At 36.3% G+C, this 25,440-nt stretch overlaps 1 protein-coding gene across 5 annotated transcripts in view; it reads left to right on the top strand.

Moving 5' to 3' along the window:
• LRRC28 (leucine rich repeat containing 28) overlaps positions 1-25,440 on the top strand; it is a 245,486-nt gene that overhangs the window by 64,038 nt on the left and 156,008 nt on the right. For all 5 annotated transcript variants that reach the window (XR_011491874.1, XR_011491875.1, XM_070478172.1 and 2 more), the window contains exons 3-5: positions 5,674-5,714; positions 24,589-24,626; positions 25,255-25,392. Coding sequence is in view for 3 of the 5 variants with exons in the window: in XM_070478172.1 (XP_070334273.1) it covers positions 5,674-5,714; positions 24,589-24,626; positions 25,255-25,392 (217 nt within the window). In the remaining 2 variants the exon portion in view is untranslated. The remainder of the gene's footprint in view (positions 1-5,673; positions 5,715-24,588; positions 24,627-25,254; positions 25,393-25,440) is intronic.

Below are 25,440 nucleotides of genomic sequence, written 5' to 3'. Positions count from 1 at the left end.
CTGTCAGAGATTTTGATGATAGTAGATGTAGGTATTGAGAATCTGCTGTGGTTTTCTGTCTCCAGAAAACATCAAGGACATATGACAAGTGTTTAAGACAAGGCTCATGCTTTTTTGGTCTGCTTAGCATTTATTTCAAGAGAAATTTTAAGAGAAGAAAATGAGTAGTTGATGGAAGTGAGCCAAGAGATAAGAGCATAAAGTTAAGGGACATTGTGAAGCAAATGGTGAGTAGGGCTTTGATGGGCATTTCTGCTATTGTGGACGAGGAAAGGTGGTGCTGCTGCTCATCTGTCTCTGTTCCCATCAGCCTGCCAGGGCTTCTGACTTTACTGCTGAGAGATCTTGCTCTATAACATACATAAAAGGAGGAGAAATACTGAAGGAGGAATGAACTAATATTCCTGGTAGTAAAGAGGTTTTCTTTGGTTGTTCTCATATTACCCATGGTATTTAACTCGTGCTGTATGCTTGCCCAGAAATAGTGATACCAAATTACTGATCCAACTGGAAAGCTTGTTGAGTATGTTGTGGTGGTTTTTGAATGAAGTAACTTTATTAAAAATAATTTATTGAGGTGAAATTCACTTCATGTAAAATTAACCATTTTAAAGTGAAAAATGAGTAGCATTCAGAATATACACAGTGTTGCACAAACACCACCTTTGTTTAGTTCCAGACATATCCATCACTCAAAAGCAAAACCCCTTATCCATTAAGCAGTTTCTTCCTGCTCCCCTCTACACCCCAGGCCTGGAGCCCCCAATCTGTGTTCTATCTCTATGGATTTATCTGTTTTGGATATTTCATATAAATGGGATCATTCGGTGGATCACCTTTGTGTCTGACTTCTTTTCACTTAGCAAAATGTTCTCAAGTTTCATCCAGGTGGTAGCGTGTATCATTCCTTCATTCCTTATGATTTAATAAAGATTCCACAGTGTGTGTATACGACAGTTTGTTTATCTGTTCATCCATTGATGGATATTTGGACTGTTCCCACCTTATGGCTATTATGAACACTGCTGCTATGAACATGGGTATACATGTAAGTGTTTAAGTATCTGCCTTTAATTATTTTGGGTATATATAGGAGTGGAAATTTGAAATCTTATGGCAATTCTATGTTTAACTTTTTGAGGAACAGCCAAACTTTTCTGTAGTGGCTGAACCATTTTACGTTACTGCCAGCAGTATACAAGAGTTCCCATTTCTCAATTCCTCATCAATAGTTGTTAAGTTTACATTTTTAACAAGTTATGGCCATCCTGGTGTTTTTGAAGTGGTAACTCATTGTGGTTTTGATTTACATTTCCCTAATGAGATGCTGGTGGCTCAGATGGTAAAGCATCTTCTTGCAATGTTGGAGACCCAGGTTCAATCCCTGGGCTGGGAAGATCCCCTGCAGAAGGAAATGGCAATCCACTTCAGTACTCTTGCCTGGAAAATCTCATGGACGGAGGAGCCTGGTAGGCTGCAGTCCATGGGGTCCCAAAGAGCTGGACACGACTGAGCGACTTCACTTTAATGCTGATGAAGTTGGGTGTCTTTGTGTGCTTGTTGGCCAGTTGCATATCTTCTTTAAAGAATGTCTTCTCAAATCCTTTGCCCATTTTTCAAGGGATTTGTGTGTGTGTGTGTGTGTGTGTGTGGTTGAGTTGTAAATGTTCTAGACCATTACCAGGTATATGATTTGCAGATATTTTCTCCCATTTTATATAATGCCTTTCACTTTCTTGTAATGTCCTCTTATGCAGAAAATTTTTAATTTTGATGAAGTCTGGCTTATCTGTTTTCTCTATTGGTGGTCCTGCTTTTGGCCCATGATTATGAAGATTTACTCAAGCTTTCTTCTATGAATTTTATTGTTTTAGCTCTTAGATATAAGTCATTGATAGATCCATTTTTAGTTAACTTTTGTATATGGTGTGAAGTAGAGGTCTGACTTTATGCTACTTTTTATAACTGCTATAAAAACTATTCACTTAATTCAGGACTTCCTTGAAATGTGTTGTTAGAGGTAGGATGGAGCAGATTTTGCTGAACCCTAAATCCTAGTGATTCAATGATCTTTTTTTTTTCGTACTGCACTACTCTGTCAGATCTCTTGGGGACTTTGGTTCATGGTATCTTTACTCCGGGATGAAAGCTGATAAAGGTCACTGTGGACCTCTTATGTTCAAACTCTCTAAGGTCTCTACTTTGACATAATTCCATTGACCAAAGCAAGTCACTTAAACCATGTTGAGCTTAAATGCAATCCTGCCTGTTGCCCAGAAGGAGAAAGAAAAGAAAGTAAATGGTGTACAGTGACTATAAGAGAATGCAACTGAACATGTGATTGCAACATATTTGAAGTATTTGTTCCAAGATACACAATTTTAAAACATTCCCATTTAAGGAGGTTGTAAGTTTTCCATAAAAGAACATGGTAAAACATCATTGATTCAAGATTTGAAGTGAATTTTATACTGTTTACTGAAGTTTACTTTTACGTTATTTGTAAAGAAAAAATTATTAAGTGATAATATGAGATTTAATGACGGGAATTTTGGTTTAATTTATAAAACAATTTTCAGTTAGTTTAGAAGGAAGTGTTCATACTCAAGGAATTTGGGTACAGATTGTTCATTAAAACTTTTCTATGTCAAATTTGTGAAAAAGAAGGACATAATAGTAATAATAGTTTTGCAAGGCACTTTAAGATTATTGCTCTTAACCTATCAGGATTTTAAAATTTGAAAACATTTAAAACTTAATAGACTGAGTCCTATTTGTGTGGCTCTGTAATCCAGCATTAGAGCTTAGTTGCTCTGTGTGTTAGTCCTTAGTTGTGTCCGATTCTTCATGACCCGTGGACTGGGACCTACAAGGCTCCTCTGTCCATGGGATTTCCCAGGCAAGATTTCCCACTGGAGTGGGTTGCCGTTCCCTTCTCCAGGAGATTTTTCTGACCCAGGGATCAAACCTGGGTCCCCAGCATTGCAGGCAGATTCTTTACCATCTGAGTCACCTGGGAAGCTCCTTAGTTACTCACAGAGTAAAAACAATGTTGATATTAATATATAGAGATCCAGTCTCTTACCTATTTTTCATAAACTATGGAAATAGGAAAATTAAAATACACAGTGTTTCTCATATTATTTAGTTTCATTGCTAAAATGTACCACTAGGAAGCAGAGAATGATATTTTATAACACCAGTAGATGTCAGCCACACGCTATGCAGCAGGCTGATTCTTTACCAGGCTTTTTGCTTTTTTGTCTTTTTTGAACCCAGCATCTTAATGAGCTGCCAATTTTCTCAAGATTGGTGTGCTTATTTTTAAATTAAAACACAATGTACTTACTTGCAAAAATATAGTGATGTGGTAATGGCAGCAGAAACATTATTCAGTGCTTAATTGTGTGTGTACATAAATAGCTCACAGGGTAACTGGTTGGTCATGGAAAATTGCAATACTGTCTGGTAAGACCCAAGAAGGAATCTGTAAAAAATGACCATGGGCCCTATAATTAGCCAGATATGGTATTGATATTATAGCAGATCAAACTAGGTGAGGTTATAATAGTGCTTCTTTTCCGGACAAGCCTTTCCTTTTTAAGAGGAACAGCCAGAAAGCTTCTTACCTCTCCTGTCCCACCCCCTCAGTGCTTTAGTTTGCCTGGGATGTCTTGTAAGTATCCCCACAAGTGGAAGTGTATATTCCTCTTACTGGGGGAGAAAGCAGTAATAAAAGAAACATTTTGGAGACTTGGATCCAAGAGCAGCACTCAAGGAAAGACTTGTCATGAAGGACCTTATTGCAGATATTGATGTCAAAACATGGGGAAAAGGAATGAATCACAGCTTCAGCATTTGAAAACTAAAAGTGGTTTATCAAAAGGGGAAACTTAATAAATGTTTCACTGACTTCAAAACAGTATTCATATTCAGTGCTATTTGGTTATTATGAAAGTGTGAGGGTTAATATACATGTAAGTAGCTTGGGATACTGTTGCTAAGTAAATACATCAATATGCCAATATGAAATTAACTTTGTCTCCTTGATTAAAATAAACCATAGTGTTCAAAATTTTAAAAATATAGTTTTTCCTCAGTATAAAATATAAGACCCTAGTGAACTGCTCCTTAGTACTCTCTTCAAAATTATATACCTTTATTCTCTGTGGCCCAGATATACCAGAAATACCAAACTAATGGCATTTCTCTTATTGAGTGTTTAGAACCTAAGTTACATATAATGTGATTGATGCCTCAATTGTGTAGCAATTTATATAGTACATTTTAAAATTTAATTAAAAAAATTTTAAAAGGCATGTATGCTTATTAGTAAAGATTCAGATGATACAAAAGTAGATGGAGAATAACAGCACCGTCCTTTTCCTAATGATAATCACTGTTTCTAAGCTCTTGTAAGAAAAATTACTTCTTACAAATCTAAAAATTTATAGTTCCCTGAACTTTTAATTTTCTGTTGACACAATTATTTTTATAAGTGCTTTTGAAATGTAAGATTTTGTCATGAGTGCTGCTAGGCAGGTACAGTAGAACAAATTGTGTTTGTGATTTCTTAAACACACCTGTCTGTCTTTGGTCTTTTCACATGTTGATTCGTGTGCCTAGAAAGCTAACCAGAACACTCCTCTTCCCTACTCCATGGCAGCCTTTGGTAGTTATGTCTTTCAAGCCTCAAGTTAGTCATAATTTCTTTTAAAAAACCATTCCTGATTCTTTGTTATTGATATCTAGCTTAATTCTACAGTATGTTTTAGTGTAGAAAAAAAAAAAAAAGTTACTCCTGACTCTGTGCTCTTTCAGTCTTAACAACTCCTGTCTTTGTGTGTGTGAGAGAGAGAGATGCAGGCTGACTTTCAGTTACTTACAGGAGGCTTTTCCTCCTACCCAGGGCCTATCCCCATCTCCCTTCCCCTCCTCCCGTGGCCTGCTTCCTGTCCCTGTTGCATCACACTCCTGCTCAGAACTTAGAACCTGGTCCAGATGTGACCTCCCTTAGACCACCTGAGCTCCAGCTTACTCTGTTTATTCTGAGTTTAGTTATGTCTTGGTGTCTGGCCCTCTGCAACTTCAGTTCTTTTCTCCTCAGGAGTAGTTTGGGATTTTGGTTTGACAAGGGGTTGGTATTATTATTTTTAGGGCTACTATAATGAATTACACAGGCTAGGTGGCTTAAAATGGCAGAAATTTACTGTCTCACAGTTCTGGGGGGCAGAAGTTCAAAACCATGGTGTTGATTGGGTTGGTTCCTTCTTGTGGCTTTGAGAAAGAGTCTCTTCCTTTCTCTGAGCTCACAGGGGCGGGGTGCTTTGCTAGCCGTGTTCTTTGGCTTTGTAGCTGCATCCCTCCCACCTCTGACCCCAGCATCACATGGTGCTATTCCCTCTGTGTCTGTTTAAACATTTTTATTTCTTCGGTGACTATGAAATATGAGATCTGGTTTCTCCAAGGGATGTGGATTTTAAGTGTTCAGATGTATACATTTAAATTGTAGTTTGATCTACATAAGCATTAACCCAGACCTGCTGATATATTATTTTCACATTTTCTCAAAATTTACAGCCCTTCAAAAGGTAGTACTTTGTATTTAAGCTGTTTAGAAATGTTTATACATTTTTCAAAAATAAAATTTAATTCTGAGTTTTTAATTTTCAGCCAGAAAACCTTGCTCAGAAGCTTCCAAACCTTGTGGAACTGTGAGTCTGTTTATTACATTTTTTTTTAAAAAAAGAACAAGAATGAACATAATTTTAAGTTATTTTAAATATTAGGGAATATTTTACTGTATTAATTTATTATTTTTTGGTATTGTGATCATGGTGCTCATGTAGGTAGACCTGTGGTTCTGCTAAACCCAGTAGTATTTTAAAGTATCTTACCATTTACATTTATGTTTTGAATATCTCACTTCAGGGTAGTAAAGATGATGAAAGATAAATTTTTTTTCTTGCAGCATCCCGGTCACAGAATCCTTCTGGGTAGTCCATGGAATTGGGAGTATTGGGCTCCCCAGTTGGCACTAGTGGTAAAGAACCCACCTGCCAATGCAGGAGACATAAGAGGCATGGGTTTGATACCTGGGTCAGGAAGATCCCCTGGAGAAGGAAATGGCAACCCACTTCAATATTCCTGCCTGGAAAATCCATGGACAGAGGAGCCTGGAGGGCTACAGTCCATGGGGTTGCAGATTGGGACACAACTGAGGCGACTTAGCATGTGATTGTTAGTATTGCTACTACTGCTACATATGCTACTGATATAAATAGCCTGATGGTCTAAAAGATTTAAAATATAGAGTAAAAGCCTCCTTCCCTATGTCCTTCATTTGTTTTAGTTCTTTTGATGATTACCTCCATAATACCTCCATAATGTATCTTTTTAAAATGCATTTACACCTTTGTTTTTAGTATATCAACTTTATCTCTTGACTAAGGAAGGTGAATTTCCTTATCTTGTATTTCCCTTTCTTTCTACCCACCTCCTAATTTTGTTGAGGGAGGAATTTGCATCACCTTTTCTTGTTCTTTTTATCATTTGGCATGATTTTCAGGAGGTAAATTAGAAAGAGTTAACTTTACACCTTCATCTATAAGCCAGGAGTCTCTGTCATTTTACCCAACCTTTTATTTTTGAAAAATTTCTGACCAACAAAAAAGTTGGAAGCATAGTACAATGAACATCCATAGAGTTGATCTAACATGGAGGTTAGAGATGCCACCCTCTCATAGTTGAAAATCCAGGTATAACTTTATAGTCAGTCCTCCATTGTTTTGCCAAAAGTTTTCACTTTTGTCTCAGGTTCAAAGGATTTGTTAACAAAATAAGCCACTTGTTCTATCAGTTCAGTTCAGTCGTTCAGTCGTGTCCTACTCTTTGTGACCCCATGGACTGTAGCATGCCGGGTTTCCCTGTCCATCACCAACTCCCGGAGATTACTCAAACTCATGTCGATCGAGTTGGTGATGCCATCCAACCATCTCTTCCTCTGTCATCCCCTTCTCCTCCTGCCTTCAATCTTTCCCAGCATCAGGGTCTTTTCCAGGGAGTCAGTTCTTCGCATCAGGTAGCCTAAGTATTGGAGTTTCAGCTTCATTCAGCATTAGTCCTTCCAGTGAATATTCAGGACCGATTTCCTTTAGGATGGACTGGTTGGATATCCTTGCAGCCCAAAGGACTCTGAGGAGTCTTCTCCAACACCACAGTTTGAAAGCATCAACTCTTTGGCCATCAGCTTTCTTTATGGTCCAACTCTCACATCCATACATATACTCGTTCTACACAAATAAATAATAACCAATATTTATTAGAGAATTATCTAGCTTAATTTCAATATACTAGCATTAAAAGAAAGGGAAATAGAAACAGCAGAGAATACATCACCAAATTGAGTTTTCACCAACATACAGACTCAAACAGTACTGAAAAGTCCTGTGACACAGCACGTTGGGAGTCTCAATTGGGAAAATGTCTCAGGCAGCATGTCCGCTCTGTGGGTGAGACTTTAGAGATCACAGTTCGGGTTCCCACTTACAATCCCAGGATGCAGTCATCAAACTGTGAGCAAATAGCAGCTCTGATTTCATGTTAATGCATAGAACTTGGAATGTTTTTAAACCTGGGGCTTGGTTGGCCAGCTCCCCTCCAGAGGCTCAACAATCTCAAGATTCATCCCCTGTTTCACCTATGATGCTGCCAGTCTTGCATTCACAGAAGACAGTCACTCACAGTCAGGGCAGTGTCCAGGCAGGTTAGAAGCAAGGTCAGAGGCCTGCTCTGATTTGTCTCTGAAGCCTAAATAAGACTTTTTAATTTCCCTAACATCCATATCCACAGTTCACATCTGTGGACTCACTCAACCTTGGATGGTATTGTACTTAATAGAAATTTGTTGAAAAAAAATCAGAATGTAATTGGACCTGTGGACTTTAAAGCCTCTTGTTCAAGGACCAGTGGTATAGGCTTCACCTAAATGTGACCAGTTAACATTTTACTGCATTTCCTTCCTCTTTTTCCCCCTTCTACTCTCTCTTTACTCCCCCTCTTTCCCTCCTTTCCTTTCCTCTCTCCCACTCTCTTACACACAAATTGCACACATTATAGTGTGTGTGTGTGCATGCGTGCGCTCAGTTGTGTTCGACTCTCTGTGGCCCCGTGGATTATATAGCCCACCAGGCTCCTCTGTCCACGGAATTTTCCAGGCAGAAAATACTGGAGTAGGTTGCTATTTCCTACTCTAAGCAGTCTTCCCTGACTAGGGATCGAACCCACGTCTCCTGTGTCTCCTGCATTGGCAGGTGGATTCTTTACCATTAGTGCCACCTGGGAAGCCCCTATGTATCTAAGAATAAAGACATTCTTGCACATAATTTTATTATTTTTAGGTCTAAGAAAAGTAGTATTAATTCAATAATATCATTTAATATACAGTTCATATTTAAATTATCCAAATTTCCCCTCAAGATTTTTTTTTTTAAGGTAGATGTCTGGATTTTTGAAGTAGATGTCTTGTTTGATTGTTTCTTCTGGACGAGGTTCACTTTAAATATCTTCAGTGATGTTCTTCCCTATTTGGTTTATCAAGTTTTTGTTTTCATTCTCTTTATATATGTATGTTTTTTTTTTTCTGAAGTGTGGTTTTTCACCCCTAACTAGTTTAGTATATATTTCTAAGAACAGGAATGTATTAACATTTTTTAGCCCTACTTTTCTATCCTTAATAGATAACTTTATATTTTTCTCCATGTAGGTTTTGAACATTTCTAATAGTTTTTTTTCCTAAATGTTTAATTTTTTTGCTGTGTGAATCTTTCTTATCTGTTATGTCTTCTAACTGGGTAATTTTTGTTTATAGGAGCACTATGGTTTTTTGGATATAAAGTTTATATCATGCTCCTTCCTGAAATCTTCTATTGTTTGAGTTAGTTTTATCATTGATTCTCCAGAGTTTCCCTGGTATACATTACTCTCATGTCTGAAAATACAGTGTTATTTCTTCTTTTCCAAATCTTTATTTTCTCTATTCTGATTGCATTGGCTAGTCCTTCTCCAGAGCAGTGTAAAATTGTATTTGAGGTAGTAGGCATCCTTGTCTTCTTTCAGACCTTAGTGGGAATATCTCTAGGTTTTCTCCACTAAGAAAGATGCTGGCCTTACAGTTAACACAATTCTTATATGTTAAGTAAATATCCATCTGTGTTAATAATCTCTTGCTGCTCAACGGATTATCTCAAAATGTAGTTGCTTAAAATGTAGGGGTAGTTAAAAGAATAAACACTTATTCTCCTGTATTTTTTGAAGGTCCAGAATCTGGGCTTGGCTTAGCTGGATCCCTTTGCTTCAGTGTCTCTCTCAAGGCTCTAATCAAGATTGTTGCCCAGGGCTGCTGATTGACCTGAAAGCACAACTGAGTAATTATCCTATATCTGTGTTCACTCATATGGTTGTTGGCAGGATCCAAACAATTCCTCGCAGGTTGTTAGACTGAGGGCATCAGTTCCTAGCAGGCTGTGGGCCAGAGAACTCCCTTAGTTCGTCACCACTTAGCCTCTATTATATAGCTCACAACATGGCAGCTGACTTCGATCAGAGTGAGCAAGTGGAAGAGCACGTGAGGCTATGTGAGAGGGGAGCCTTTGTCCCTTTCTAGTCTAATCATGGAAGTGGCATCGCATCACTGTTGCTCTGACACTCAAGGGGAGGCCGTTACACAAGACCTGCATGCTGAGCAGCGGGGACCACCGGGGACCATCCTAGGTGCTGCCTACCACACTATTAATTCCTATTTTCTCAAGAATTTTTTTATTAGTAATGGGTGTGACGTTTTTTCAAAAGCTTTTTCAGACTTTAAATCTCATGGAAAAATCCTTGAGGCCTTCAGGCAAAAAGGTGAACCAGTCAGTCATGAAGATGAAGAAGATTGCAACATAAGACTCCAAACTAAGTTATCTACACAATGGCAGTTTTTATTTATTTGAGCTTTTTGAAAGTATTTGACTATCTTCAGATCTCCATAGATTCTCATAAGAAGTCAGTGGAATTTTCATCATTCTCCACATGTGTGTAATATATCACTTTTCTCTGACTTCTTTGAAGATTTTCTTTTGATTTTGACTTTTAGCAATTTAACTGTGATGCGACTTGGTATAATATTCTTTGTGTTGGAGTTTTCTGAGCTACTTGAATCAGTGAATTTATGTCTTTTACCAAATTTGGGACATTTTCAACCATTATTTCATCAAATACTTTTTATGCATCTTTTCCTCTCTCTCTTTATTGGACTGTTTACATATACCTTGTTGATATTGTTCTACATACCTCTGAGGTACTTCATGTTTCCTCCTTTTTTCTCTGCACTTAGATTGAATCATTTATATTGATCTGTCTCCAAGATATTTAATTGGTAGAATTAATATAGTTAAAATAGCCATACTGCCCAAGCAATCTACAGATTTAATGTGATACCTATCAAATTACCCATGACATTTTTCACAGAACTAGAACAAATAATCCTAAAATTTATATGGAACTACAAAAGTCTCAGGCTTACCAAAGCAATCCTAAGGAAAAAGGAACAAAGCTGGAGGTATAACCCTTTTAGACTTCAGATAGTATTTCAGAGCTACAGTAATCAAAACAGTGTGTTATATTCTTTTATTCACCTTTATCAGTAAACATTTCAGTTCTAGAATATTCTTCCTTTGATCCTTTCTTTCTTAGTTTCTGTTTCTCTGCTAAGATTTCCTTATCTTTTCATTAAGACATATTTTACTTTAGATCACTATGCATAATTATAACAACTACTTTTAGATAGTTGTCTACTAATTCCCAACATCAGGTTGTCTTGGGGTTGCTATATATTGTTTGTTGTCATTGACGTTTTCCCGAGTTTTCATTTGTTAAGTAATTTTAGATTATATTCTGACAATTGAGGATATGTGTTTTGGAGACTGAAATCTGTTAATTTCTTTGAAGAGTGTTGATGTTTTGTTTCAGTGGTTTCCCTGGTTGACTCAAAACAGTAAAGTGCCTTTTGGAAGGCAACTGAAATCTCAGTCCAGTTCTTTTATCTTTAGTTACAGTTTTTTCCAATACAAATGGTTTTGGAATAAGCCACTGATTCAGGCAAAGTTTATACATAGGATTTGGGGTTTCCCCTGCCTGTTTATTTGTTTGTTTTTCTGGTATTCTCTGTTTGTCAGGGACCATCCTTGCCCTGAACTCTGTCCTCTTTTTGGCTAGCAAGAATGCAGTTTCTTTTGGAGTTTTAGCCACTTTTTGTGGTGACTCTTTGTCCCTTTCCTAAGACTAAATGCTATTAAAAAAAAAAAAAAGATGAAACCCAGACTCACCAGTGTCCTCCTCCTGTTTTTGTCTCTCCCAGAGCTGGCTTTTTTGTTCACTGTTGCAGTGCCTTAGGTTTGTTTTGTCTGTGTGTTCTTCAGTGTTTTCCTTGTCAGAGCACCAGTCCAGTAGGAGTTCATTCTGCTGTACTGGAATTGAAACTCACATTCTTCTACTTGAATCTATTTTTGCCTTTATAACTCAAGTGGGTTTCTTGAAGTCAGCGTTAGTTGGTTCTTTGATTTTGACCAGTCTAACAATCTGGCTCATTCCGCTGGAGTATTTAGACTGTTTATGTTTAACATGATTACCGATAGGATTGAGTTTAAGTTCACCATCTCAACAGTTGTTTTTTCTATTTGTCCGAATTATTCTCTATTCTTTTTTCCCTCTTTAGTTTCCTTCTTTTAAATTATTTCATTGTTATTTTAGGATTATGTTTTATTACCATTATTGATTTTTAACTCTACTTCATTTCAGTGTTGTAAGGTTTATGTTTCTTTAACCTATTATAATCTACCTTCACATAACATACTACTTCACATTTAATATAAGAACCTTAGATCAATACATTCAGTTCATCCCTCCTATCCTTTGTGCTATTGTCCTATGTTTTACATGTGTGTGAGTGTTGTGAGAGAGATAGATCTATGTATGTGTAAGCCATATTTATCAGCCAAGATCCAGTTAGACAGAAACTATACCACTAATTTAAGCAGGGAAAATTAAAGAATTGTTAACTAGTAAAATGTTATTAACTACTAAAAGAGCTTAAAAAGGACTCCATGGTATTCAGAATTAGTAAGTACAAAAAAGTAGATCTGTACCTAGAGAGCTGGACAGTGAAGGAACTAAAGACTTAGGAGAGTTCCAAACCCTAGGCTGAGGTTAGACCTCTTCAGAGAAGATATGACTTCCACAAAGCATATAGCATCAGGGTGGTGAAGAGCGTTGCCATCTGATTTGGGCCAGAGCAGATCTGTAACATCATCTCACTGTTGCAGGAGTAGTACGTAATCTAGAGCTGGCATATTAGAAGCAGCCTGACAGTGGGGAGCCAGTTGCCTGAGAACATGGCAAGACTAGTGCGGAAGCGGCCACACAGAGGGAAGACAGTTACCTGAGGCCAGTTGAAGTTATTTATAGAAGCGCACTGTTGGATGAGGAGTGTGGCCTGAGGATAGCAGCCAGAAATGCTGCAAAGCTGACTTCAGCTTGGGGAGTTCGTGGTTTGAGAATATGGCCTAAAGTGGTCCGAGAGGGCTGCTGGGGCTTGGCTCTGTGCTGAATAAAAAGTGGAAAGAGGACTGGACCCGGAGAAGTGCCTTCCTGCTATTCTCATCTTGCAGAATTACTCTAACACCTTCTTTTGATAACATTAGATCTGTTAGCAAAGGAGAAATTTTGACAGAGTCCAGCTCCAGTATGTCATAACAGGTAGATTTGTAGCTGAGAGATAAAATTGGTAACTGGTGAATACACTATTATATAAATTTTGCATTTAAATTCTTAAGGGAACTTAAAAATGAGAAAATGTCTTTTTATATTAGTTTCTATATTCTCTCAGATTTGGTTTTCTTGGAAAAAAGTCTTCATTTGTCCTTTTTTAAAAAAATTGAACGTTTTGCTTTGAGATAATGGTGGTATCACACATAAGAAGTAATTCATAAACATCTTTGTGTACCCTTTTAGGTATACCAGTGTTCATGGCTTACGTAACTGTAGTATAAGATCACCACCAGGAAATTGACTACAGTCTACTGATATTATTCCGTTTTCCTAATTTTTTACCCTTTTATAATCATTTTTATAAAATGATTTATAAAAATTTTATAAAACATTCATAAACATTTTATAAAATGTTTATAAAACATTCACCATGTCCCCAAACCCTGGCAACTGCTACTCTGTTCTCCATCTCTATAACTTGGTCAGTTTAATTTTTTATGTTTTATAAATCATACAGTATGTAACCTTTCAGGGCTAGCTTTTTTTTTCATTCAGCATAATTCCCCTGAGACCTATTTAAGTAGTTGCATGTAGCAGTAGTTCCTTTATGTTGCTGAGTTACATTTCACAGGATGGACGTAATAAGAGTTTGTCCATTCACCTATTGAAGGACATACTAGTTTCATTTTTAGCTATTATACATAAAGCTCCTATGAACATTCATGTACATGTTTTTTTTGCATATGAGTAAGTTTTCATTTCTCTGAGATAAATGCTTAAGAGTTTAATTGCTGAATCATATGAAAACTCTGTTTTATTTTTTAAATTGAGATATGATTTACATAAAATTTTAATCATACACTTTTAAAGTGTATGGTTCATTGGTTTTGGTATATACAGAAGATTGTGCAGCCATTATCACTGTCTAATCCAGAACATTTTCATCACCCTAAATGATGATTAATAATCATTCCCCTCTCCTAATTCCTTGTAACTCCCTGGTGACCAATAGTCTGCTTTCTATTTCTATGAATATTCCTATTCTGGACATTTTATATAAATGGAATCATGCAGTATGTGACTATTTATGTCTGGCTGTTTTAGCATAGCATGTGTCATCTATGTTGTAGCATATTTCAGAATCCATTCTTTTTATGGCTGAATAGTATTCCATCACATGGATATACAGCATTTTGTTTATTCATTTTTTAGTCGGTAGACATTTGGCTTATCTCCACATTTTGGCTATGGTGAATAATGCAGTTGTAAACATTTATGTAGAAGTTTGATTATGAACATATATTTTTGGTTCTCTGGAGTTTCTACCTAGGAGTGGAATGCAGTGGTAACTATGTTTAACGTTTGAGGAACTGCCAAACTGTTTTCCAAAGAGGCTGTACTATTTTGTAGTTCTACCAACAATATGTGAGGATTTTCCACATTGTCATCAACACTGGTTATTTTCTGTACTTTTGATTATAGTCACCCTAGGATGTATAAATCGGTTTCTTATAGTTTTCATTTGTAGTTTTTCTAATGACTAATCATGTCTTTTCATGTGCTTATTGGTCATTGTATGTTTTCTTTGGGGAAATATTTATTCAAACCTGTTGTCCATTTAAAAATTACAATAGTTGTCTTTTTGTTGTTCAGTTCTAAGAGTGTTTTTTATATTTGGGATACTAGACCCTTATCATATATATGATTTGCAAACATTTTCTCCCATTCTATGATTTACCTTTTAGTTTTTTTGATAAATTGCTTGTGTTTTGTTATCATGACTGAAAGACTTTCTAATCCAGTGTCATGAAGATTTACCTCCATTTTCTTATTTAAATTGTTATAATTTTAGCTTTTACATTTAAGATGATACATTTTGAGTTAATTTTTGCATATGATGTAATGCAGAGATCTAAAGTTCTATTTTTGTTTGGGATATCTAGTTATCTTACCACCATTTATTGAGATGGCTGTTCTTTTCCCAGGGCACATAGGCACATAGGCATATTTCTTGATTCTCAATTCTATTCTGTTGATCTGTACGTCTTATCTTTTTGCCAGTACCACAGAGACTTGATTACTCTAGCTTTGTAATAGGTTTAGAAATTGAGAAGTATGGATCCTCCAGCATTATTATTATTTTTCAAAATGATTTTAGCTATTCTAAATCCCTTGCATTTCCATGTGAATATTAAGATCTGCTTCTCAATTTATAAAAAAAAAAAGCCAACTATTATTGTTGATAATGATTGCGTTGACTCTTTAGATCAGTTTGTGGGTTATTGCCATCCTAACAGTATTATGTCTTCTAATCCATGAATGTGGGATATCTTTCTATTTATTTAGGTCTTCAGTTTCTTTCAACAATTTTATAGTTTGAACATTGAACACTTTTTAGTGTAAAAATACTGAATTTCTTCTGTTAAATTTATTGTTTTTGATGTTTTTGTACATAGAATTATATTCTTAATTTCTCTTTAGAATTGTTTAGTACCTAGTGTATAAAAATTCTTGTCTGGGAAATCCCATAAACAGAGGAGCTTGGCAGGCTTCAGTCCATGGGGATGCAAAGGTCAGACATGACTTAGCAACTAAAACAGCAACAACAGTATAAAAATACAGTTGATTTTTATATATTGATATTATATCCTTCAACCTTGCCAGACTCATTTATTAGCGCTTTCTTGTTTTCGTTGAATTCCTTCCAATTTTCTGTAAACAAGATCAAGTCATCTACCAATAGAGTTGTATTTCTTCCTTTCTGATCTATGTAGCTTTTATTTCTTTTTCTTGCTTAGTTGCCCTGGCTAGAATATAGAATGTTAAATAGAAGTGATGAGACTGGACATCTTAGTGTTGATCTTAGGCAGGGAGTTTTTAGTCTTTTTCCATTAAGTGTGATAGCTTTAGATTTTTCATAGGTCCCCTGTATGTAATTGAGGAAATTTCTCTTCTATACATTATTTTCTGTTTTTAGTGTAAAAGGTGTTTGATTTGTCATATAATCTTTCCTTCTTTCATCTATTGAGATGATCATATGTTTTTATTAATGTTTGTATGTTGAACCAACTGTGCAATACTTGGGATAATTTCCATTTGGTCACAGAGTATAATCCTTTTTATATGTTGCTGGATTTGGCTTGCTAGTATTTTGTTGAAAAGTTTTACGTCTGTATTCATAAGAGATAATCGTCTGTAGTCTTTTCTGATTATGTCTTTGGCTGGATTTGGTATCACAATTTTATTGGCCTTATAGAAGGAGTTCCTCTACACTCTGTCCTTTTTTTTTTTTTCCTTTCCTTTTTATTTATTTATTTATTTTTAAAGTATCTGGTCAGTTACTTTAGTGGTTAGCTAATGTTTAAGCAGAAATTTCTTTAACTACCTGAATCTGCTAAGTCTCCCAGTCTTTGCTGAGGTCTCTGTGTATGTATTGTAGCATGCCTTCCCCTCTCAGTTAGGTAGACAGTTGACAGCTTTGCTTTAGACTTCACTTCTCATGTGTGCTGTGTGTGCTAAATCACTTTAGTCGTGTCTGACTCTTTGCCATCCTATGGACTGTAGCCTGCCAGGCTCCTCTGTCCTTGGGATTCTCCAGGCAAGAATATTGGAGTGGGTAGCCATTCCCTACTCCAGGGGATCTTCCCTACCTAGGGATCAAACCCAGGTCTTCTGCATTGCAGGCAGATTCTTTACCATCTGAGCTACCAGGGAAGCCCTTCTTCATTTCTTATGAAATACTTCCGTTCTAGCCAAGTTGAGAGCTTAGGGTTTCTCAGGTCTTTTTCTGAGCATATGTAAAACTCTGGGCATGCATGTGACCTTGTAGATTTCTAGAAATATGCCAGTTTTTCAAAGTTCCTCTGTAAATCTCCTTCCCCAACTTTTGTGTTTAAGGTTTTGGTTCTTTTGTTTAAGGTTTAAGGTTTTGCTATCTTAGGCAGCAGTGAAGTTAAAACAGTTGCCAGTAATTTATCTCAACTGGGGAAAGTGTTTTTGTACTGGGCAAGCTTGTAGTCAGACCAAGTTAAAAACAGACTTGCAAGTGGGGTCTTTCAGGGAACCATGAGAAGTCAAATGACAGTTCTCTGGGAGTGAACTCCAGCTTGGTTCTGTCCCTTCCGGTGCTGGCCAGGCTACTGCAATTAAAGTGAAAAGCAATCAAAGTGTTTTTCCAGGCCTCTGCAGTGTTGGAGAATTGCGGGCAGGAGTGGGGCAAGTGAAAATGCCCCAAAGTTCACAACTTAGTCTCCTAACTGAGATTTTTGCCGTTTTTCTTAAATAAACCCTCCCTGTATTATTGCACGTCTTTGATTTTAATTTCCAAAGTTTTGTACCTGTAGCTTATGAATAATTTTTGCAGTATTCTTGTTAATTTTATGAAAAGAGAATTTTTGGAGGTCCTTACTCTGCCACTTTTCATCTGGATTTGTAGTTTCATTAAAAACTTTCAAATAATTTTCCAGATTGACTGTACCATTTTACATTCTCCCCCAGTAGTATGTGATTATTTCAGTTTCTCCACATCTCACCAGTGTTATTTTGATGTCATTATATAATTTTTTTTTCATTTTGATAAGTGTGTGGTGATTTTAATTTGTATTTCTCTAATGCCTAATAACAGTTGACATCTTTTAAAATACTTGTCATCTTTATCTTTTCTTCAGTGAAATGTCTGTTTTTGGCTGTTGTACATTTTCTATTTGGTTACATTTTTTTAGTTTGTAAGAATTTAAAAAATTCTTTATACATTCTGGAAACCAGTCCTTGGTTGTATATGTTGTTTACAGATATTTTATCCCATTGTATACTTTCTATTTTCATGTTCTTTTGCATAGCAAAAGTTTTACCTTTTGGTGAGGTCCACATTAACAATTTTTGCTTTTATGTGTCATGTTTTTAGTATCATGTATGTTTTCTAATCATAGGCTGTAAAGATTTTCTTCTGCTTTTTTCCTCTAAAAGTTGTATGGTTTTTTACTTTACATTCATCTTCATAATTCTGAAATATATATATATTTTGCTTTCTGGAATTAAGCGTTCTTCAGTTCAGTTCAGAAACCCAGTCGTGTCCTGACTCTTTGCAATCTCGTGGACTGTAGTGTGGTAGGCTTCCTTGTCCGTCACCAACTCCTGGAGCTTGCTCAAACTCATGTCCATCAGGTTGGTGATGCCATCCAACCATCTCATCCTCTGTCATCCCCTTATTCTCCTGTCTTCAGTCTTTCCCAGCATCGGGTCTTTCCCAAGGAGTCAGTCCTTCGCATCGGGTTGCCAAAGTATTGGAGTTTCAGCTTCAGCGTCAGTCCTTCCAATGAAGATTCAGGACTGATTTCCTTTAGGATTGACTGGTTTTATCTCCTTGCAGTCCAAGGAACTCTCAAGAGTCTTCTCCAACACCACAGTTCAAAAGCATCAATTCTTTGGCACTCAGCTTTCTTTATAGTCCAACTCTTACATCTATACATGATTACTTGAAAAACCATAGCTTTGACTAGACAGACCTTTGTTGGCAAAGTAATGTCTCTGCTTTTTAAGTTGTATAGTTTTTTACTCTGCTAAAAGTTGTATAGTTTTTTACTTTACATTCTGCTTCATAATTCTGAAATATACATATACATATATAGTCTTTTGAAATTAGAGTTCTTGGTTGCCAGTTACTTCTTTCCTTTCAACATTTTCTTGGTGTTCTTTGTCTTCTGGCTTGCATACTTTCTGAAGAGGCATTCCTATATTTCTTCCACAGTGTGTAAAGTGTCTTTCCTCCTTGGGCTATTTTGAAGAATTTCTGTTTTGGTTTTCAGGAATTTGTTATGATTCTCTTGACATACGATTATCCTTGACATTCATTGAGCATCTTGGATTTTGTCTTTGTTGTTGTCGTTGTTCAGTCACTAAGCTGTGTCCGATGCTTCATGACCCCATGGATTCTAGTACACCAGGCTTCTCTGTCTTCCATTATCTCCCGGAGTTTGCTCAGATTCATGTCCATTGAGTCGATGATGCCGTCTAACTATCTTATCCTCTGCTGCTCCTGTTTCCTTTTGCCTTCAACCTTTCCCAGAATCAGGGTCTTTCCCAATGAGTCACCTTTTCACATAAGGTGACCAAAATATTGGAGTTTAAGCTTCAGCATCAGTCCTTCCAATGAATACCCAGGGTTGATTTCCATTAAGATTGACTGGCAGTCCAAGGGACTTTCAAGGGTCTTCTCCAGCACCACAATTCGAAAGCATCAGTTCTTTGGCACTCAGCCTTCTTTATTGTCCAGCTCTCATCCATACATGACTACTGGGAAAACCATAGATTTGACTATATGGACCTTTGTCAGCAAACAGATGTCTCTGCTTTTTAATACACTGTCTGTCAGAGGTTTCCTTCTAAGGAGCAAGCATCTTTTAATTTCCTGGCTGCAGTTACCGTCTGCAGTGATTTGGAGCCCAAGAAAAGAAAATCTGTCACTTTTCCCCCTTCTGTTTGCCATGAAATGATAGGACTGCATGCCCATCTTAGTTTTCTTAATATTGAGTTTCAAGCCAGCTTTTTCACTCTCTCTTTGCATACCTGTCAAGAGGGTCTTTAGTTCCTCTTCACTTTCTGCCACTAGAATGTACCATCTGCATACCTGAGGTTGTTGCTACTTCTCCTGGCAGTCGTGATTCCAACTTGTGATTCATAGAGCCTGGCATTTTGCATGATGTACTCTGTGTGTCTGTGCGTGCTCAGTCACTCAGGCATGTCCGATTCTTTGTGACCCCCTGGACTGTAGCCCGCTAGGCTCCTCTGTCCATGGAATTTTCCAGGCAAGAAAACTGGAGCAGATTGCCGTTTCCTTCTCCAGGAGATCTTCCCAATCTAGGGATCAAACCTACGTCTCTCGCTTTTCCTGCATTAAGCAGGAGGAGTCTTTACCACTGCACCTCTTGGGAAGCCCCAGGATATACTCTGCATATAAGTTAAATATTCAGGGTGACAGTATACAGCTTGTCTTACTCTTTTCCCACATTTGAACCAGTCAGTTTTTCCATTGAGAACATGATCCATCTGTTTTGCGTGGCCCTGCATGGCACGGCTTATAGCTTCATTGAATTATGCAAGCCCCTTCAACATGACAAGGTTGTGATCCCTAAAATGTTGTGTCTTTATAGCTTGCATCAAATTTGGAATATTTATAAACATTATTTCTTTTGGGACTCTTAAACTGCTGTTAGTTTGATATTGTCCCATAATTACTGACACACTGTTAGAGTTCTTTTCAGTCTTTATTTTTATTTTTTTTAATGTGCTTCAGTTAGGACAAATTATGTTTCTGTCTTCAGAGTTAGTAATATTTTCTGCTTCAGTATCTAATCTGCTGTTAAGCCCACCTAGTGAGATTTTTATTTTTTATATTTGACCTCTAGAAGTGCTATTTGGTTCTTCTTTATATGTTAACATTTGTCTTACAATGTTAATGCTTTTCTTTGAGTATCTGAATATAATTATTATTTTTGTTTTAAAATTTTTATTTGCTAATTGCTCTATCTATGTCACATCAGGTGTATTTGTGTTAACTATTTTTTATCCTGGTTTTGGTCACATTTTCCTGATTCTCAGCACTTTGTCACTAGATGCTGACCTTCTAAATGTCAATTATTGAGTGTTACACTTTGTTGTCTTCCTCTTTGTGGTGCTTTGTTCTGGCTTGAAAATTATTTGTGATTTAGTTTGATCCTTTCATGGCCTGTCTTTATGCTTTGTTAGGACAGGTCTAGAGTAACCTCTACTGTAGGGATAGTTTAGCCCTATTACCTGCAGAAGGCCTTTCGAGGATCTCATTTAAATGCACAACGTGATCAACAAGGATTTGGTACCCTTGCTGCTCAGAACTTGAGTGCTTTCTAGCCCTGTATGAATTCTGTGGACTTTTCAGCTGTTCGGTTTTCAGTTACTTTTTGCCTGGAATGCATTTTAGAATTCAACTAGGAGTCAAAGTTTGCCTTGAAGTTTTGTTTTTTTGTTTTCTTTTTTCAGTAGTGCCTTCTCCTCCAGAACTGTACTGCACAACTTTCCAGCTGCCTCGGGTTCCCTGAACTCTGCTATATATCTTCATAACTCGGTGGGACTTGCATTCTTTGTTTGGGATCCACGGTCCACAATTTGCCTCTAGGCAAATTTGCCACAGTTTGTTGTGAGCAACAAGTGAGTTGCTCACCTCACTTGTTTTTTCTCTCTCTAGCTGTCTCTTGTCAGTATCCGAAAATAATTGTTTCATATAATCCATTCAGTTTTTTTATTGCTTATAGCAACTGGGTAAATCTGGTCCCTATTTAATCATGACTGGAAATAAATGATGGTTCCTTTAATTAAAAAAAAATTTACTTTGGAACAGTTTTGTATTTACAGAAAAGTTGTAAAGATACTAAGTAGAGCTCTGGTATCCAGTTTCTCCTGTTGTCAGCATCTTAATACAATTTTGTGGAACTTTTGTCAAAACTAAGAAACTGACATTGGCATAATACTGTTAAGTAAATATCTATAATTTTATTAAAAAAAAGAACAGCCAACCATTTTCCAAAGTCGTGCATTCTCACAAACAATGAATGTATCATTTTGAGTAGAAGAAACAGCTTTATGAAAATCACTTAGGTTGGGATACCACCATTTTAGCTAATTTGAAATTACAAAAATTAAGTAAAGAAAAGGGACTTAAACTTGCCAAGCCTTTGATTACAGATGACTCATGATAACAATAATAACTATAACAATAACAGTGGTGTTCACTGAATTCTTTTCTAAGGGCTTTACATTTATTGATTCATTTAATCCTTACAATATCCTTATGTTCTTGATACTATTATCCTCTAGTTCCGTAGATTAAGAAAGTGAAAAGGTCACTGATTTTCCTCTGCTCACGTGGCTAATAAGGTACATGCTGTCTGGCTCCAGGATATCTACTCTCTGATCCACTCTGCCAGTGATGATTATCAGTTGCACATCAGAAAAACTTGAGATGGCCTTGGACATCTATATTTTGAAGACCACTGGTGATTCTTGTGTGTAGTCAGATTGAAAACATTCTAAACTACTGCTTCTTCATTATAATGTAGATAACTTTAGTGTGTTAAAATACTTTTTATTTTAATGATAATAGTGAATAATTTAGTTCTTGTTTTGACTCAGACATTTTAAAGTCCTTTTATATAGGTAGAATGTTCAAACTACCACACAATTGCATTCATCTCACATGCTAGCAAAGTAATGTTCAAAATTCTCCAAGCCAGGCTTCAGCAGTATGTAAACCATGAACTTCCAGATGTTCGAGCTGTATTAGAAAAGGCAGAGGAACCAGAGATCAAATTGCCAACATCCATTGGATCATCAGAAAAGCAAGAGAGTTCCAGAAAAACATCTACTTCTGCTTTATTGACTATGCAAAGCCTTTGAGTGTGTGGATCACAACAAACTGTGGAAAATTCTTAGAGTTGGGAATACCAGACCACCTGATCTGCCTCCTGAAATCTGTATGCAGGTCAAGAAGCAACAGTTAAATGTACATGGAATAACAGACTGGTTCCAAATTGGGAAAGGAGTACATCAAGGCTGTATATTGTCACCCTGCTTATTTAACTTATATGCAGAGTACATCATGTGAAACACTGGGCTGGATGAAGCACAAGCTGGAATCAAGATTGCCGGGAGAAATATCAGTAACCTCAGATATGCAGATGACACCACCCTTACAGCAGAAAGTGAAGAAGAACTAAAGAGCCTCTTGATGAAAGTGAAAGAGAAGAGTGAAAAAAGTTGGCTTAAAACTCAACATTCAGAAAACTAAGATCATGGCATCCAGTCCCATCACTTCATGGCAAATAGATGGGGCAACAGTGGAAACAGTGAGAGACTTTATTTTTGGGGGCTCCAAAATCATTGCGGATGATGACTGCAGCCATGAAATTAAAAGATGCTTGCTCCTTGGAAGAAAAGCTATGACCAACCTAGACAGCATATTAAAAAGCAGAGACATTACTTTACCAACAAATGTCCATATAGTCAAAGCTATGGTTTTTCCAGTAGTCATGTATGGATGTGAGAGTTGGACTATAAAGAAGCTGAGCACTGAAGAATTGATGCTTTTGAACTGTGGGGTTGGAGGAGACTCTTGAGAGTCCCTTGAACTGCACGGAGATTCAACCAGTCCATCCTAAAGGAAATCAGTCCTGAATATTCATTGGAAGGACTGATGCTGAAGCTGAAATTCCAATAGTTTGGCCGCCTGGTGCAAAGAACTAACTCATTGGAAAAGACCTTGATGCTGGGAAAGATTGAGGGCAGGAGGAGAAGGGGACGACAGAGGATGGGATGGTTGGATGGCATCACTGACTCAATGGACATGAGTTTCCGTAAGCTCCAGGAGTTGGTGATGGACAAGGAAACTTGGCATGCTGCAGTCCATGGGGTCACAGTCAGACACGACTGAGCGACTGAACTGAACTGAACAGATACAGGTAGAACTAGAACTAAAGCAAATATTTTGCGGATTACTGAAGAATCAGTTATCTCTGTGTTTTGGTGTCTAGGCACTCTGCCTTTTTAACACATGCAGGTGTGTGTTGATGTGTGTGTGTATACTTACTTACATATTGTTTTCTGGCATAAAGAATTTTTAGAGTAATCTGATTAATTAGTTAGATATTGCTTCCTGAGAGTAATGTTTAAAGACTACTTACCTTAAAATATGGACACATTTTAAAAAATAGGGAATCATTTTGTGTGCACAAAGCAAGGAATAAAATGAATCATAGAATGGTTTAATTGGTTAAATTGTGTTAGGCCCAGAAGGTTAATACCCACACAAAATTGATTTAATCTAGCATATAGAAATCTTAAATTTATTAATTTTGTATCTTTCTTATTTTGTATAATAGACTTTTTAACATTTGATATTAGGCTATAAACTATAGAAGACTAAATTTTGTTTCAAATATGTGAAGGTTTATTATGAGGTATAATAAGATAGTTTTGAAAATCTAGTTCTCTGGTCTCAAAATCAGTGCTACAGATTTATTTTTAAAATTATTACTGTGTGATTTTCATTGGTCACTATTGTTTTGCTCTGAATAGTTGGCTGCTGACAATCGCATGAAGTCTCCACCAGAGAGTGCTAGAGATAACTTCAGTGGGGAATGTTATTTACTGAGGCTTGCCTGGACTTGTCAGCGGGTTAGACCTTTTTTATTTTTAGGAAAGAGTTTGATTTCTTGTTTACAAAATTCCGCTTACTGTGAAATAAATTCTGTATCTTGGCAGTTGAGTATTTCTACAGATATTGTAAATGATGAGTATTTAATCACTTCATTCTTGGTTCTCCTAGCTGTCTTGAAGTATCTTTGATTTGATTATTTTGTGGCGTTATCCTTTAAAAACTAAAAGTTGTGTTTTCCTATACATAGTAGTTGTTGATTTTTCTTAACATTATTAGGTGTTTTGTTGAAAACCTGCATAACTGAAAATGAACTAGAGAAACTAGTAATGTGTTTTATGAGGTTAAGAAATAATTATTTACTGTGTATCTTTTTAAAATAGAAAGTGAATTAGCAAATAGTTTTAATATTTGCATTTCTAGCATACAGTATTATTCTCAAAGTATTATTAATTATGTTGTGCTATGCATTTAGAATATGGTATGAAAGAAAGTCTGGCCCTTTTATTATATTCAGTAAATTTCTAAGTGAGCATTTTACAGGGTGATTATCTAGCAGAAGTACTAAGCGATAATAACTTTTTTTCCCTTTTTTCTAGGTATCTTCACTCAAATAACATAGTTGTGGTTCCGGAAGGTAAATACACTTTCAGTTTTTACTAATAGTTAGGAGATGCTAGAGTTAAAGCTGTGCTTTATCATAGTAGAACAGATTGTCTCTTTAAACCTATTTTGGTTGGAGTGTTAAGAGAATTTTAATCATAAAGCATCATTATTAGTTTCAAAGCTTTTTTCTCCTCTAGTAAGTCTAGTTAACAGTTAAAATTAAATTTAATAAGTCTAAAATATTTATAATGGTTAGGTAAATTATTATCAGATAAATTGACATTGGGTAAATAATAAAATAACTTCTAACTTTAATAAATTGAGTTAAGCATTTTGGTTAGATAAAAAAGACTTTATATATCATTTCATGAATTGTTTATTCAAGCAGTTTTTTACATTGTTGTAACATTTTTATTTGTCTTTTTAAAGTTTATAGTATATTGAGGTAGAAGTGTTACTTCGTAGAATGTTGTTTGATACTATACTGCAATAAAAATGTTTTAAAAAATTAATTTGATATATGCTTTTACTATTATGTCAGCACTAAAGATAGGGATATTAAATATTAAAATATTTAAACTTGGAGTAATTGCATTAAAAATTGGTCTTAACACTTGAGTCAAATTAATTTTGCTTTTACCCTTCTTTTCTCTTCAAAGCCATTGGGTCCCTTGTAAAACTACAATGTTTGGATCTTAGTGACAATGCCTTAGAAATCGTTTGCCCAGAAATTGGTCGTCTGAGAGCTTTACGTCATCTTCGATTAGCTAATAACCAACTGCAATTCCTACCTCCAGGTAATCACTGTCTGTAGCACAGAAGCTTCTTGTCTGTTGCAAAGCTAT

The sequence above is a fragment of the Odocoileus virginianus genome, chromosome 16, assembly GCF_023699985.2.
Source record: "Odocoileus virginianus isolate 20LAN1187 ecotype Illinois chromosome 16, Ovbor_1.2, whole genome shotgun sequence".
NCBI classification, from domain to species: Eukaryota; Metazoa; Chordata; class Mammalia; order Artiodactyla; family Cervidae; genus Odocoileus; species Odocoileus virginianus.
The sequence above is the reverse complement of the archived record's forward strand: the minus strand, read 5'-3'. Positions and strand labels throughout refer to the sequence as shown.